The sequence below is a fragment of the Piliocolobus tephrosceles genome, chromosome 15 (assembly GCF_002776525.5).
Source record: "Piliocolobus tephrosceles isolate RC106 chromosome 15, ASM277652v3, whole genome shotgun sequence".
Classification (NCBI taxonomy): Eukaryota; Metazoa; Chordata; class Mammalia; order Primates; family Cercopithecidae; genus Piliocolobus; species Piliocolobus tephrosceles.
The window spans coordinates 58,684,629-58,701,995 of NC_045448.1; the positions used below are offsets into that span (position 1 = coordinate 58,684,629).

The following is a 17,367-nucleotide window of genomic DNA, read 5'->3' on the forward strand; positions in this document are numbered from 1 at the left end:
AATATCAAAACTTTCCATTGTTAGCAATATTAGCATTGAAATTTTTATATAAACTAACATAAACATGTAGACAGGAAAAGCATAAGTGAAATATAACAAGTAGAACATAACCAAAAACCACACTACAATGACGTTAACATTAGAAAACAGCATTTTCAGAGCAAAAGTGATATAAGCAAAGAAGTAAAAACCCTATAATGCCCATTTGAATTGTAAATATCAATACAAACTCATAATTACATTCTTTCCAAAAAGCATTTTTTCCTAGCTTTGTCCACTGAAAAAAACCTAGAAGTAATAGCAATGAACACTCAGTTTCCAGATTGAGGCATCCAAATACTATTTCCTACAAAGAAATCATGATTCTTTGGAGAAATGGCTGATTACAGTTATGGGATAAAATGAGTACATGAGCCTGGGGCAACTGGTATCAGAAGGCAAAGAAGCTTGGGTTATATTAAAAGAACTCAGGAGCCAACATGAAGGGGCTTGTACTGACCAAAAACTGGGACAATTTAAGCATCAAAAAGAAAATGACTACGATAAATAAAAATTAACTAAATATATAAAAATCTATGAGTTCATAAAGATACTTAAAAAAAATCACTTTAGATCTCTGTGACAGTTGCTAGGCACCAACTCATTATTCTAAAAATTGGTTTCTGTTTTAAAAGGAAAAGAAACAAGCACTTATCCAGTCTCTCCATTATGAGCTGTACCTCAAATTAACCAAACAACTGATGAGAAGTTCTCTACAGAAGATTTTCAACTAAGAAATGCAGATGATGGAATTTTTTAAATTACCATTTGTAAATCCTAATGAAACATTAGATATAGGCAACGATTATTATTAGAGGCTAAAATCATCAGGTGATAGGCTGATGGGGAACTTTATATTGAATGGATCTAAACATATCGATCAATCTTAAACTTATTAAAAGAGGAACCAAGGAATCATCAGACATCACGTGCATCCTCATGTAATATAATAAATACAGAGCACCAAGTAATCTCGTAAGAACAAATGAATTCGAATCTGCTGAAGCCTCTAGATCTAAATGCCAGATTACAAAGAAAGTAGAGTATGTTAAAAGATAAACCAGGAATATCTTACAAGCCAAATCCAGAATGTAGAAGATTTTACAGGACACCTAATTTGTTTTATTCAACAAATACATGGCATGAACAAAAAGGGTGAGGTAAAGAGGAGATGCTGTTATACATAAGTACCTTGTAAGTCTTACATAAGGCTTAAGAGACATATTAACTAAATATAATGTGTGGACCTTGTTTGCATACTAATACAAACAAAGCAGCTGTAAGAAATTATTAACTTTGTTGAGGTTATAACAGTATATTTTAAAACAAATAAAAAGCACTTAGCTGTTAAAGAGATACACACTGACGTATCTACGGAGGGATACATACAATGTCCAGAATTTCCTTTAAAATACTACAGTGTCTTTCTTCTAAAAAAGTAGAAGAGGAACTATGACTAGCAAAATGTTAAAATTTGGTCAGGCCCAGCAGTATTTACTATAATCTTCCCTCTTCTTTTGTTTATGTTGAAAACTTGGGTAATAAAATGAACTTCGGTTTTAAGAAAAATGTCTACAGGATAAACTAAACAATCAAGTATTTTATGCAACTCTGATTAAACAGTATATATGTAACAGTACACATAAAGTGAAGCCTAATACATTTTTTCAGATATCTGTAGCTATAGACAAAATTATTTATATATCATATTATATCTTTATGTAGGACTACCTAATCTCTTCTTAAATGTTAAACTCCCTGCTGACAGGCCAGGAGTGCATTTTATGTCTTCACCACCTGCCCAACACTAGTGTCAAGAATACCTAGTTTATGATACAATCAAAGTGGTTCCTTCACAAAGTTACATCCCTCATGCAGTTCAAGAAATGCATCACCTATATTTATGTACACAGTAAAAGAAAACATTAAATGACTGGGAGTTAAGAAGACAAATTTTAATAATGTCAATTTTTAAAGGAGTTACAGAAAAGAAATAAAGACTTCCAGTATGGTAACAGCGTCAGAAAAAAAATTCTTACCAAAAGCATCTGCAACTCCATCATAAAGCTCATTAGATCAGGAGAGTGCTGCATCCTCTAGATCAAAACATTTCCAATTAATTTCATTTGCACAATAAATATTCCATCCACTAAAACTGTAATAAAATGTAGGCCCAAGTGAAGTGAAAAAAAGATTAGCTATATCTATATCTGAAAAGTACAAGAAGTATTGGTCATCAACCTTACTACTCCTACCAATTTCATTTTGAAAAAGTAATTAATGTCCTCAAATCTACTTTGTTGAGATATATTAAACTGTGTTACAATGTCACTTAAAACCTCATACTACCCTGTTTCTTGAGCACTGTATACTACTGAATCCCTTGTCCCCCTTGCAGGGCATGCGATGGGAGTGTGGCTTGCTTCTTCAGTGCCCTGTTGCTCAAACCTCTAGGGGAACATACAGACAGGCAGGCTGTGGGGCTCCAACCCCACAGCAGTGTCTAGGCGTTAATGTTTACAGCTACTTAAACCCCAGTGGGTGTGTGTTACAGGTGCTCTTTTAGTTTAGCCATCCATCGGCAGCTTGTGTTAGCCAGCTCAATTAGACCCCTGCCTTATTGCAAGGACAGAGAACTTTCTGTATCCCAGGGTTCCTGTCTTGATGTACTGGAAGAATTGGATCACATGTGGGCTTGGAGAATGACTGCAAGATTTTATTGAGTGGAAGTAGCCCTCAGCAGATGTGGGAGTCAGAAGGGAAATGGTTTTCCCCTGGAGTCGGGCTGCTCAGTGGCCCAGGCTCTCCTACAACCACCCTGGCCAAACTCCACGTCATTCTGCTGGTGAATGGCCTGCCGGCCTGCTGGAGCCTGTCGGTGTGCTCTTGACATGCTCTCGATGTCCTCTCAATGTCCGGACACTTGTGTGTTCCTCCACTGATACATTTCTCTCGACGTCCAGCTGCTTGTGTGTGTGTGCCTGCTAGGGTCTCGGGTTTTTATAGGCACAAGATGGGGGTATGGCAGGCCATGGTGGTCTTGGGAAATGCAACATTTGAGCGTGAAGGCAGGGGTGCCTGTCCTCACCTAGGTCCATGGGCACAGGCCCGAGGGTGGAGCCCTCACCAGGGACCCATCCTTCTCTACCCAGCACTTCTCTGCTGCCCTTCTGTATCACTACCATATCTATAAATCTAGCAACCTAATCATAACTTTTTTTAAAGAAGAAGAGAAAGAGGAGGAGGAGGAGGAGGAAGAGGAAAAAAAAGAGAAAGAAGAGGTATAGAAGTGATGTGAGTGGGAAGTGTATAAAATACAAAAATCAGGCAACTCTATATAATTTTTAAAATCTAGTTAGAGCAATAAATTAACAATTACTAATTAACAATACGGTCTTTTTTTATATTTCCCTTGACCTTAAAGACTACCTACAATTGTGATTTTTGTCCTCTCACAACTAATCCGTGTTAGTCAAAACGGAGACAGTCATTCATTAAAGTAAAACCTGTTACAATAAAATGGCAAAAAGGAAATAATCTCTAAAGTAGAATAAATATTTAAGAGTTATGATTCCATTTCCTAGAAATTCTTCATTCTTAAAATAACTACAGAAAAAAATATTCTCAAGTTTTACACTGTTTTCAACAATACATGAACACATTATGATTCACATCTTAACTCAGCTTTGAGTGGGTCTATGTAGAGCAAATTCTTGACTATCCCTTCTTCTACATTGTATTTCCCCCCTCCTTAGTTTATTACAGATGATCAATAAATGACAGGGTCTGGAAAGGTCTGGAAACTAAAGCCCAGAGGCCAAATCCAGCTCAATACTGTTTTTGTAAACAAAGTTTTATTGGCATGTAGCCATACTCATTCACTTACCTCTTATCGATGGTTGCTATAAGGGCAGAGTTGAGTAGTTGCAACAGAGATCTTATGGCCTACTAAGTCAGAAAAATTTATTATCTGGTTCTTTACAGAAAAAGTCGGTTGACTCCCTGGCCCATACTTACTAAAATTAAACATGATACAAGAAAAGAATAGTAATATTCACTGGGACTGTAAAATAAAAAGAAGACTTAAACTAACACTGGGTTCTACCTAACCAATCAGAGGGCAAGGAAGAATAAATAATTGGGATGTTTTCTAGGAATCCTCTTGATAACTTGCTGGCGAAAAACAGAGTAATAGATCTTAATATTAGACTACATAAACCATTTTTTCCCATGCTATCTCAATATGTCAGTAGATGCATTTCTTAAAGTTTAGTGTACAATATAAAAAGGGGATGGAGATAGAGATAGAAAGAAAACAGACAAATAATTTGAACATATCCTTGAAAAACTTCTGTAATTATATTGCCAGGATGACAACCTTCATTCTATAAATCAAATAGTTTATTTCCTATACTTCTTTTCAGCTTTAATGCTTTACAGGAAAGTGACTGTGACTGTCAGTTATCATAAATAATAACCTGCTTTTAAGACACAGAAACACAGAAAATCAGGAAAAAAAAAAACACATAAACGCATAAAGCATCAAAAGAAATGCAATTCTAACAATTATTTTCCTAAAAGAAGAATTGTAGTATTATGTCATTATTTTGCTTCAGTAACTGACTTTTTTCCTACTCTTTAAAGGAATTTTCAGGTAGAGGAACCTAAACATTAAGAATAAAGAAATTAATCCTGCCTATTAACACACTAAGCAACCTTTATCTCCCCTCATTATGCAAGTACACATGGTCCTAAATTATTTCTACTACATATTTTCTGTTGCTAATCTAGGACTAAAATCCCATTTTTACCACAGATATCCCACAGCTCTAAATGGGTGTGATTTTTTTTTTCCCTATCACCACCATTCAGTCTCAGAAGAAAAATCACTCAAGTAGTGATGGATATGGATAAGGGTGAATTCATTTGAAGAACCTAAAGTCTCAAGGATGGAAATTGGTTTCAACACAAAGGCTACCTGGAGATCTCCTGAGGACACTGAGATTTAAAAACACACAGAGATGAAACCTACAAAACTCAACAGCTATTAAACCAGTTTGTTACAACATTCTACAAAGTAGATATTTGAAGAACAATAAATTTAGTAATTTCTTATCTTCACTTATGTATGTTGGTAGATACAACTAGTCAGGATATGAGACTGAAAATTTAGGTACCACCCCAAATCTCAATTCTTCCTCTAAATATTTCTGAAGAAGAATGGAGGAAAAGGAATCCAGAGATATTTGTGAGTAGAACTGAGAGGATTTTGTGACCACTAGAAGTGTAGGTAAGAGGGAAAAAGGAATAGAGGATGCTTTAGAAGGTTTAGAACATAAACCTTCTAAAAACGACTTACCTGTTGTACTATTTGATGGTATCCATTAAGTATTGTTCTCAGCTGCCAACTACATAATAATCTAAAATTTTAATGAGACAAAATGGTTTGTTCATTGTTCAGAATTAAAAGGAAAAACGTATTTGTATGCTAATACAAATATGCATGTATATATAAAAGAAGGACAAATATAATTTTGACAAGTTAATAAAATTTTTACCATTGATACTGTTCAAAGTCTTGTCTTCAAACTGTCGGTACTAATTTTATTCCAAAATATAAATAACTGTAACCAGTAAATGACAGGCAAACAGTACATCCTGTTTTTTAACTTTAACACATCCCAAGCAAAGTTTTCCACCAAAGTAGATTCTTTTCCAAGATAGGTTAAATAAAACCAACAGTTTTGATAACAATGTATCACCCAATATAATGTATCAAACATGTATTTGAAAAAGCATGTGTAGCAATATTACCTTCAAATTCCTGATTAATATAACTAAAAGGATATATTTTATTTTTATTTTTTTATATTTTAGAGACAGGGTCTCGCTCTGTCAGTCAGGCTGGCTGAAGTGCAGTAGAAGAACAGCTCACTGCAACCTGAACTCCTGGGTTCAAGAAACCCTCCCGCCTCAGCCTCTCAAGTAGCTGGGACTACAGACACCCACCACCAAGCCCGGATACAAAGATACATACTTTTAATTAATCGTATAAGAAGTAATAAGTTAATGTTCATCCACTTACTGGCTAACCTCTGCTGTGCTCCTGATACTATTAAGTAACTCTTCTAAGGAATTACTTTTACTTACCTGTAAGTAGGAAGCCTCTCTGAGTTTTCCCCAACATGGCCTTTTCAAACCAGCACAACTCTCTCCATTCTTGAGTCTTCAAAACCCCATACCCATCCCTATCTCCTCTCTTAGTGGCAGAGTAGTTCATTCAAATGTCCACTGGTAACCCCTGCAGGAGATGTGCTTTCTCTCCCTTGCTATCAACTTGGTGACTTCAATTAATTATCCCTTTATTGTGGTATCCTTAATTTATGTTCTGCTAGTTTTTTCTACTTAATGAACTAACTTGTTCAAATACATGTATCTTTAAAGAACACTGTAACTCGTCCTTGAATGCATACCATTCTCTAACACCTCTTTTTCTTCAAAATACTTTATACTTTCCTCCCACTCATCCAGTCCAAAATCCAACACAAATAGCTTCTGCCACCACACAAAACTTACTTGCATCTAACCTATCTCTCTGTAGTCTTCAGCAATGCTAACCATGCCTTGCTTAAGCCTTCTTTATTTGGTTTGAAAGACTCTGCTGTCCAAATTTTCCCCTTTTCTGGTCAATCTTTAGTCTCCTTCTAAGTTCCTCTTTAGTGACCAGTCCTTTAAATGTTGGTATGCCCCAAGGTCTTGTCACTGGCTTTCTCTTCTACGCCCCCCACCAAAACTCCCCGCCAGACACAGCACCAAAAAGCCTATTCATAATCAAGGTCCCAAATCCTTCATCTGTTGTAACTTCCACATACATCTGCACTCCAGGTCTCACACTCTAGTTCCACACCACCATATTACTACCTACTAAATAGCTCCTCTTGATATTTCATACCCAGTATGACTTAAAACCATCTCTCTTCTACTTTTCCATCTGTGACTTCTTCTCTAGCTTAGTGATCTGAGCCAGGAATTTGAAAAGCATCCTCTATTCCTTTTTCCCTCTTACCTACACTTCTAGTGGTCACAAAATCCTCTCAGTTCTACTCACAAATATCTCTGGATTCCTTTTCCTCCATTCTTCTTCAGAAATATTTAGAGGAAGAATTGAGATTTGGGGTGGTACCTAAATTTTCAGTCTCATATCCTGACTAGTTGTATCTACCAACACCCAGTGTTGGTGCCTAATTTATTCCAGGACTGAACTGATGTGAGTCTTCCCATATAATGAATATACATATTAGTAATATCAGTCAAAAGTTGGAAAAAATGTTTTCTAATCCTTTTGTACTCTCCTTTTATATACTTGTTCAGTATTTGTGAAGTATACACAGTTGCTGTTTACTGCTTTAAATTAAAAAAAAAAAATGAGAGAACTAATGTTTAAAAGCACTTTAGTAACAGGTAAATATTTACAAATGTCACATTGGTTTGGAAAAATCAGAGATGTTTCTTTTGGAGCAAATGACTAATAAGCATTTTAGGCAAAACTCTAGTCACTAGAATCAATTTATACAAAATGTACTGCCTGTCCTACCAAAATGCAATAATGCACGTTTATAACTAAACACCGTATCACCTTGCATTCTTCAGTTGTGAATCTTCAGGCAACACTACTCTAAGGTGGAAGTCTCTTCCCTGTGGAAAATATTGAAAAGGATCACTCAAATTTTTATCTTTCACTTAATGCTAAGAGAAGTTAAACAGAATCACATAAAAAATACAATGCTTTCCTTTATTTTCTAAAAGGTATCAACTTTATCCACATCTTTATACTTGTTAAAATATATGCAACAGAATATTGCATTTGAGGGAAAATAACTCAAAACTGTCTTACGGAAGCTTTGTAGTCACTGGGAAATCAAAACACTCAGATAAGACTTTCTTTTTAAAGAGAAAGTCACTCATAAATACAAGAAATAATACAAAATTATTAATACAGGCCCATAGAAGATATTTCAGTGTTATTTCTTAGGAAATAAATTTATGGAAAAAAAAGAAATTCCTTCAAACTGCTTTAAAATGAAGAAAAACATTACAATATAAAATAAGGATATATAACATAATATAGTCTTCATGTTTACACCTTAGTTTCTAAATTTTAATAAAATGAAAATATATTTAGTTACACAATCTATATAGACATAAGTGAAATACTTTCATAAATCAGAGTATATTTAATTCTCCCATTAGTGGGCCTCTAATTTTTCTGAAATCCTTAACATATTAACTATGTATCTGAACAAACAGAATTTTACTCAAGAGTCTAAGAAAGACCTCTGAGACATTTATTCCATTTTACTTTCTTGGAAAAGTGAACGGGTAAGTAGTTTAAACTTTGTAACTTAAATAGGACAATACACATGAAATTTGAGCAAAAATAGCAGAAAAAGACAAACAGAAATGTAATCTTTTACTCCAACAGAATAAAATGAAAAAGAGTAATAAAATTCTCAAAAAACAATTACCATGAAGAATTTTAGCACAGTCTCCCTCAAAGCAGTTTCAAAAACAGAGGAACACAATTAAATGTACCCCATAACCTTTACTTTCATGGTAATATTACAGTTCTGACTTTCATTACATTTAAATGTCCTTTAAAAAAAATGAAACAAAATGTACTACTGACCTTTTCAAAAGGTCAAGTAACAATAATTCACTATTTCATTAAAGCACTAAAAGGTATTATGTAGTAACTTTAACCTAACGTTATAGACATCCCACACATAGGTGTAAGAACAATTTGGAATTCACAATTTACATGAAAAATAGAAGAACTATTCTACCATAGAAATCCGTGCTGTTATCTGAAAGAATAAAATTCCAAAGTCCCTTACTTACAAAGCCCAGTCATTTTAAAAGGTCAAATAACATGTCACATGCCACAATACTTTCCTGATTCAAGAGAATGTCCAAAATTAGCCTTTTAGTTAAAGCATCTAGAAATATTAATTGTTCTCAAAAGACAGATTTTCCAGGCTTTCAGGGAACAGAAATACTAATAGTTGCCTAAACCTCCATCTCCCCACACATCATCCAGAAAAGCTACATTAATTAACATATTAAGAATAAATAAAACCACAAATATCCCATGTTTTCAGCCAAAAGACACTATAAACCTCAAATTAGCTATAGGAAGAAAAATATAAAGTACTTTCCAACAGAACCTACTCTAGGACTCCCACAGCAACTCTTTTTAGACTGCTAGGAAGGTCAGGAAAAAAAAATGCATGGGAGAGAGACTGGGAGGAACGAACAAGTGTAAAAAAAAAAAAAAATAATAATAATAATAATAATAACAAGCTCTGGCAAATCAGAACACTGACCTACAAAGAGAAGACTTAATGTGAACACAAAAGTCAAGGAGCCAGTCCTGGGAAAGAATGCTTTAGCGGTAGAAGATAGGAGAAAAGATAGGTAGAGACACCTTTTGGAAACTGCGTATTAGGAGGTAAAAGAACAGTAGGAAACTTAGGCTCTTATATGGGTAAATAAAAAAACAACTCCTTCCCACCCAGCACTCGCCAACATTTCATCCATTAAATAAATTGCACTTTGCTTCCCCAACAGAAGAGAGTATTCTTAAACTAAGAATTTTATAAACTATTGCAAACAGCCAGAGTGTCCATGAATACAAAGATACTGTCTTCATCAATGCAAAGCTGCTATGAGACAAAGAAAGAAAAAGAGATTCACAACATTTCAGGTGATAACAGATCCCATGCAAACAAAACCCAGAAACCATAAACAAATTATAATAATAAATGAAATAAATGAGCATTTGTATCAGACATTTTAAAACGAAAATGATAAATTATATTTTAAAAAATGAAAAGGAAGAAATGAATGAGCTGAATAAACACAGGGTGGGATGAAAATAAAGAAAAAGACAAAATTATGTGAAAGTGAAGGAATAAATTTTTAAAAAGTCCAAGGAAGAACAAAATTAAATACAAATGTCATAAAGGGCAAAGAAAAAGCAAGAAAATTACCAAATGGGAAAATGAGAAAAAAACTAAAGACCATCAGAGAAAAGGAGTTGAAGTTGAAAACAGACCCAAAAAAGTCCAGACTACATATAATTGGATATCTTGGAAAGAAAAATAAATAGTAGAAAAAAATATTTAAAAATATAATCCGTCTCAAAAAAAAAAAAACAAAAATATAATCCAAGTACACTTCCTGGAGATCCACATACCAAAAGGGTAAGTGGCCACATGATAAAAGTGACTCACAATGATCAACTCTAAGATATATCTTAATTAACAGACTTTCAAAATAAGAAAAAAGTCCAAAGTCTCTAGGTAAAGGATCGAATATATAGGAAACAATATAATTGGAAACAGACTTCTTAAAGCAAATTAAAAAATGAAGCAAGAATGAAATAGAAAATGTTAAGAAACTGAAGAGAACTGCTTCTAGCCTTTATGGAGTAAAGGGAGCAGGATTTATCTTCCCTCCTTATTTAAAAATGGGACAAAACATATGAAACAATGATTTTCAGATATTAAATAGACAGTGATCCTTTAAAGAAGGGAAACAAATGTAAAAATGCCTAAAAGTATCTATGATGGGAGTATTTTCAGGCTGCAAGATAGGGATAGACAAACAAATAAGAGCATAATATTCTTCCTGATTTGAGAAGAAATAGGTGATCAAGGGGATGCCAACAATTGTACAATTCACAAGGTATAGTACCAAGCAGGAGAGAAATGCATGGTGCAGAGTAGAGAAAAACACAGAGAAACTCCAGCGAATTTCAGAGGATTCCTTACAAGGAGTCTTCATCAAGGAGTCTTCAGCTGAGTACTGCTTGCTCCATGGATATGAGGAAAACACCCAAAGGTGGGAACGTACAGGAACAGAGTCTGCAAAAAATCTCTAAGCTCATACAAGGCTGGATATAGCCATGTTCCAACCAGCCAGAGTGGAAACTTTGTAATGTAAGAGCCATTAAATAGAGTGTTCAGAAGGTGTTGCTTCACTTGTAGAGCTTAATTACCTTAGAATAAAGTCTGCTCTGGGTCTACCTAGCAATGCTTAAAAGCTTAAAGCTTAAAATTACTTGGAAAGATCAAACTGTTTCCAAGTAATTTAACTGTAGCTCACAACAAATCTCAAGAATTCTTACAGAATAAAAATATCTAGCATGCAACAGGTAGAATTCATTATGTCTAGCATCCAATCAAGATATACCAAGCACATACATTTCCTGCAAAGAAGCAAGGCAATACCCACAATGAAGAGAAAAATCAAGAGAAACAGACCTAAAAATGGCAGAGATAACAAACCTGATCTTAAAAATTAAAACAATTGTATTTCATACGTTCAAGAAGGTAAAGGAAAACAAGCGTACTAAATAGAGACAGGAAAAATTTAAAGAAAGACTCCCTCAAAAAACACAATGTTTGAGATTTTTTTTATATATCGTATCAACAGCAAATTCCACCTTACAAAAGAAGGTATCAGTATACCTGAAGATATATCCCAAATAAAGAGAAAGACACTAAGGGAAAAAAAAGTGAACAGACCATGAGTGAGTTGTGAAAACTCAAAGTGACCTAAATGCACATATTTGGAGTCCCCAACACAGAGGACAGAAAAGGAGGAACAACAACAACAACAAAAAAGAATAGAAAAGAAAGAAAAAATAACGGCAGATGTTTTTCCAAATTAAATGAAAATATATACTCACAGATCCAAGAAGCTCCACAGACCTTATGGAGGAAAAACGTGAAAAAAGCTACACCAAGGTACAACATACATCAAAGTGACTGAAACCAATGACAAAAAGAAAAATCTTAAAAGCAGCCAGAGGAAAAAAATATTCTATTTACATAGGAACAAAGAAAAGAGCAGAGATTTCTCATAGAAAACAGTGCAAGACAGTAAAGTAACATCTTTACAGTATCAAAAGAGACAAAATTGTATAGCTGATAAACCAACAGTGCATAAAAAATGGAATCCTAATACTATTTTAAGGCAGATCATGATAGATTTAATATGTGTATTATAAACCCTTTAAGCAACTAGTTAAAAAACAAAAAACAAACACACAGCCAATAAACTGGCAAAGGAGATAAAATAGAATTATAAAAAAGAATTCCAATAACACAAAATACAGAAAAATAGGGAAAAAAATTAAAAATATGTAAGACAAACAGAAAACACACAGCAAGAGTAGATTTAAATCCAACCATATGAATAACCACGTTAAATGTAAATAGTCTAAATACCCCCAAGTAAAAGGCAGTGACTATCATATTGCATAACAAAGCAAAGCACAGAAGAAACACACTTCAAATATTAAAACACAAATAAGTTTAAAACAAAGAAGTAAAGATAAACTATGGTAACATCAATCAAAAGAAAGATGGAATCTGTATGTTAATATTGGAAAATACAGATTTCAGAGAAAACATTATTACTAAAGATAAGAAAGGTCATTTCATAATCCTAAAGGAGTCAATTCATCAAGAGTGCTTAACGGTTCTAAAAGTTTATGCACCTAATAACAGAACTTCAAAATATATGAAGCAAAACTGATAGAAATTAAATAGAAATTGAAAAATCTACAACGATTGTTGGAGATTTCAACATCCCCTCTCACTAACTGATAGAAAAAGCAGACAAAAAAGTCAGTGAGCATAGTGCTACCCAGTGAGGGCCTGGGTAGCACTCTGAAATAATTTGACCTAACTGGCATTTATATAATTCTCCACCCAATAGCAACAGAATATTCATTCTTTAGAGTACACACAGTATATTCACCAAGATAGACTATATTTTGGTCATAAAATTAAGGCTCAATAAATATTTTAAAAATTCAAATCATACAAGTTATATTCTGTGACCAAAATGAAATTATAAATCAATAACAAAAAGATATCTAGAAAATCCTCAATATTGAGAAAGATAATCATATTTCTCAGTGAGCCACAGATCAAAGAAGAAATTAAAAGGCATTTGGAACTGAATAAAAACAAAACCATAGCACACCAAAATTTGTGTGACATAGCTAAACCAGTATTCAAAGGAAAATTTAAAGCACTGAATAGCTGTACTAGAACAGAAGAAAGATCAATTAACTTCCATCTGAAGAAATTAGGAAACTTAAGATCAAAAAACTATCCAGATAGAAACATAAAAATAATAGGAAAAAAATCAACGAAATTAAAGGCAGGTTCTTTAAAGAAATCAGTAAAATTTTTAAACCTCTATCTAGATGTATCGGGGGAAAAAAAGGAGACATAAATTACCTATATCAGATGAGGATGAAAGGTATTTTTAACTTATATCCCTAAATTATTTGACACTCCTACCTCTCTAGGAGTTGGTGCCTAATTTCCCTTCTTTTGAACAGACTAAGAAACTTGCGTCTAAAAGAATAAAGCAGAAGTAAATATGAGTGACTTCAGAGGTTAAGGGATTAAAGACAATGTGTATCTTTATTCATCTCTCTGTTGTATCACACACTCAGGGGAAGCTAGCTGCCATGTTGTGATAACAGCCAAGCAACACTATAAAGATCCATGTAGTGAAGAACTAAGGCCTCCCATTAAGAGGAGTAGCAAACTGAGGCCTCATGGCTAATAGCTACGTGAATGAGCAATCTTGGAAGCAAATCCTTCACCTCTAGCTTGACCAGCTTGCAGCCCAGGACAGCTCTGAATGCAGCCCAACACAAATTCGTGAACTTCCTTAAAACATTATGGGATTTTTTGTGATTTTTTTTTTTTTTAGCTTATCAGCTATCATTAATGTATTTTATGTGTGCCCAAGACAATTCTTCTTCTTCCAATATGACCCAGGGAAGCCAAAAGATTGGACACCCTGTTTTAGATCATCAAAGTCTTGGCAAGTATCTTGATTGCAAAATCATGAGAGATTTTGATCAAGAACTGCCATCCAAGTTGTTCTCAAATTTCAAATCCACAGAAATGGTGAGACAATCATTGTTTTTGTTTTAAGCCACTAAGGTTTGAAGTAAATAGCAGCAAAAGACAACCAACATAGAGAGCATCATTACAGACCCTAAAGACATTAAAAGGATAATAAGCAACTATTATAAATAACTTTAAGCCAATAAAATCAGAAACCTAGATGAAACTAACAAATTCATTGAAAGACACAAACTACCAAAGCTCACTCAAAGGAAAGAGAAAATCTGATAATAGAGACAACACCTAAACTTGATTATATATTAGGTCACAGGAAAAAATACCAGTAACTTCCAAGGAGACTTTTTGTTTTTATAACCAATACTGTCTAACAACAATACAAGAAAAATTAGAAATCAGCAATAAAACTAAAAACCAAAAAGGACCTTCCACGAGAAAATTTTTAAAACCTATTAAGGTGCATAGTAAATTAACAACATATAGCTTCTAAGAAAGGTGGTGACAAGACTACATGTCAGCATCTATAGGATACTTTTGAAACAGTGATGAGAGGAAACGCAAAGCCTTAAAAACTTATATATATAAAACCTGCTCACTGGCCAAATCTGGGACAATTCGAGGATCAAAATAATGATTATAATCAAATAATTTTTTTAAAAATCCATGCATCCATTCTAATATAATTAAATGACAAAGCAGGCAATGCTACTCCTTATAATAAATTGCCACTTCATAAATACAGAAATGACAAGAGTTAGAAAATCATCATTTGGCAACCATGACAGTAACAGTCGACTCAAGTAAAAGTTAATGGATGCTAAAACTCAAGAATGTGTGTGAAAGTTTGATGCCTCAGAGTACCTCCCCAAAAACACTTATGAATTACAAAAGGAGACTCTGGCAGATGACACCTTAACCAGGTGATCAAAGTTAACATCATTAATAATGGAACCAACAGGCAACCTCACAAGCCTTAAGAAGGACAAAACAATCTTTCTGTAGTTTCCCTGCCAAAAATGTATTATGTGATATAGTGAGGAAATATCATTCAAACCCAAATTGAGATACCATCTACCTAATAGCCAACCTGTACTCTTCAAAAATGTCAAGCTTATAAAAGACACAGACTGAGAACTGTTCCAGGTTAGATATGACAACTAAATGTAATGTGGGATCTTAACGACAGATGGTAGGGGATAGGGGGTATAAAACATACAACTGTATCATAAACAAAATTTGAAATATGGACTCTTAGATAATAGTATATCATTAAATATCCTGATTTTGATCATTGTACTGTGGTTATGTATGAGTGTGTCCTTGTTCTTATGCAATTTATGCTCAAGTATTTGGGGATAAAGGGGAACTATGCCTGATTTAACCTCAAATGGTTCAGGAAAAAAATGTGTATATGCGCCCACCCACATATATATACTTAACAACGATCAATCAAATGGAGATATGTAAACTGGTGAATCTAGGTAAAGGGTATACTGGAATTACTTGTGCTGTATATCCTTGCTAGTTTTCTGTAAATTTGAAATATACACAAAATATTTTTAGACATGTAAAATGTTCAGCTTAAGATTTAAATAAACTGCTAAGGCAGGTACAAATTGGAACTGTAGCTACAGCAATGGTCATAAAAAACTTTAATCTCAATTCTAATGGCTGTACTTGCTTTCTAAGAGGCCTTAGCAGACATAGACATACATAATAGTATTTGCCTTAAAGTGCCTAAAAGTAGGTATAACATGCTTCCTGTAAAAAAATATATATATAACTTAATAATTTTTCCACTTTTCTAAATGTTGTCTAAAAGAGAATCATATTTTCAGCTAGGTAATTCAAGAAGAATACTTCTAATTGGAGAGGCAAAGGTGGATTAACTTTTTTCCATATGGAATAATGAATTTTAACCTCTACTTTCTGTGATGGTCATATAGTAATTCCACATATACTCAAAGACTATGCGTGATGTCGGGAAGCGAGCACAAGTTTGAGTGTAATGGTCAGAAAGGAAACGTCTACACTCAAAATGCTAACCTAAGGTACCCTGGTGCAATGTAGAGAGAAAAAAAATCCAGGACTGAAATCACACAGCCTGCGTTTAAGGGATTCTGATGTCATCATCAGCAAATAACGTCTCCGGTTTCCCATACCCTGATTTCTTCAATTAGAAAATGGGAATGATGATTCTTCTAAAAATTTCTGCCTCAAAGGGCTGAGGATTAAGTGAGCCATTTACCTGGACAGCGCTTTGTAAACTTCGAAACCCTACACATGTGTTAGTATGTGTAATAAACTCTGTAAGAGAGGCCACTGGAATCAGCAAAGGTAATTAATTCCATTGCTGCCATGCTTCTCCTAAAAAATATTGTAACTGTGGGTGTTCAGGTACATACGACTTGGCAAAGCGCCAAAATAAGGTTTTCTTCCCAAATGTTCTTTCTACAGGAAACACGAATATGATTAGCCCAGATTCTCGAGTGAACTCATCAACATCCGTGGAGGTGGAAAGTGTTAAAATCGAGTTAGGGCAAAATTTACCAAAAAAAAAGAGAAAAAAATCAAAGAACAGTCAATAACGGGACACTGAACTAAGAAGGAAGCCAAATTCAAGGAAGGGCGAGGGAGAGAGGAGGCGTGGCCCCAGCCCCGCTCCATGCCGGGCGCCTCCTAGCTCCCCTCCCCGCGCGGAGACCACAGGGGTGGCGGCGACAGCGGCGTTTCTCAAACCTTCAGTCGCCCAAGAGCCGTTACGCGCCGCCCTTCTCAATCCCCACAAGTCTAGGCCCCTAACCTCCTAGCCTGTCACAGACTTCTGCGCGCAGCTACGCTGCAAGAGGCTCTCTTAGCTAGAGAGCAACCACTGGGCGGGTACCTGAGCCGAGATGAATCCCTCATACACGGTTTTCGACCGGTTCTGTGGCAGAAGCAGCGGGCACTGGCGCAACAGGCTCGCTTCCGTCACCGCCATGGCTCGAAGTCCGGAGAGACACAGAGAAGCTCTAGACCTGCTGGGTCCTGCACATGCGCAGTCCGCTTGCGCTTGGACGCCGCGGAGCGGAAACCCGAGCCTTGGCGGGAAGATCCTGGAGGATTCCGCGGGCGGAAATGAAGGTAAAGCGCAGCCAGGCCAAGTGGCGCTCTGCCGGAGGCGACATCGGGGCTCCCCAACCGGTAGTGGGAGTGAAGATTGCGCTCAAGTCCACAGGACTGACTGACCAACCTGAAACAGTTCTCAGTCTAACCTGGAACAGTTCTCAGTCTGTGTTTTTTATAAGCTTGACATTTTTAAAGAGTACAGGTTGGCTATTAGGTAGATGGTATCTCAATTTGGGTTTGAATGATATTTCCTCACTATATC

At 35.1% G+C, this 17,367-nt stretch overlaps 1 protein-coding gene across 6 annotated transcripts in view; it reads right to left on the reverse strand.

Moving 5' to 3' along the window:
* FANCL (FA complementation group L) overlaps nt 1-17,039 on the reverse strand; it is a 78,914-nt gene extending 61,875 nt beyond the window's left edge. For 2 of the 6 annotated variants that reach the window (XM_023228256.2, XM_023228261.1), the window contains exons 1-4: nt 16,882-17,038; nt 7,676-7,734; nt 5,399-5,459; nt 2,079-2,135 (exon numbers count right to left, since the gene is read on the reverse strand). In XM_023228256.2, the coding sequence (XP_023084024.1) occupies nt 2,079-2,135; nt 5,399-5,459; nt 7,676-7,734; nt 16,882-16,977 (273 nt within the window). In that variant the 5' untranslated portion in view covers nt 16,978-17,038. Of the gene's footprint in view, nt 1-2,078; nt 2,136-5,398; nt 5,460-7,675; nt 7,735-16,881 lie in introns of all 6 variants that reach the window. The other 4 variants (XM_023228255.2, XM_023228257.2, XM_023228259.2 and 1 more) reach the window with 4 other exon arrangements.
* Between the last annotated feature and the right edge of the window lie 328 nt (nt 17,040-17,367).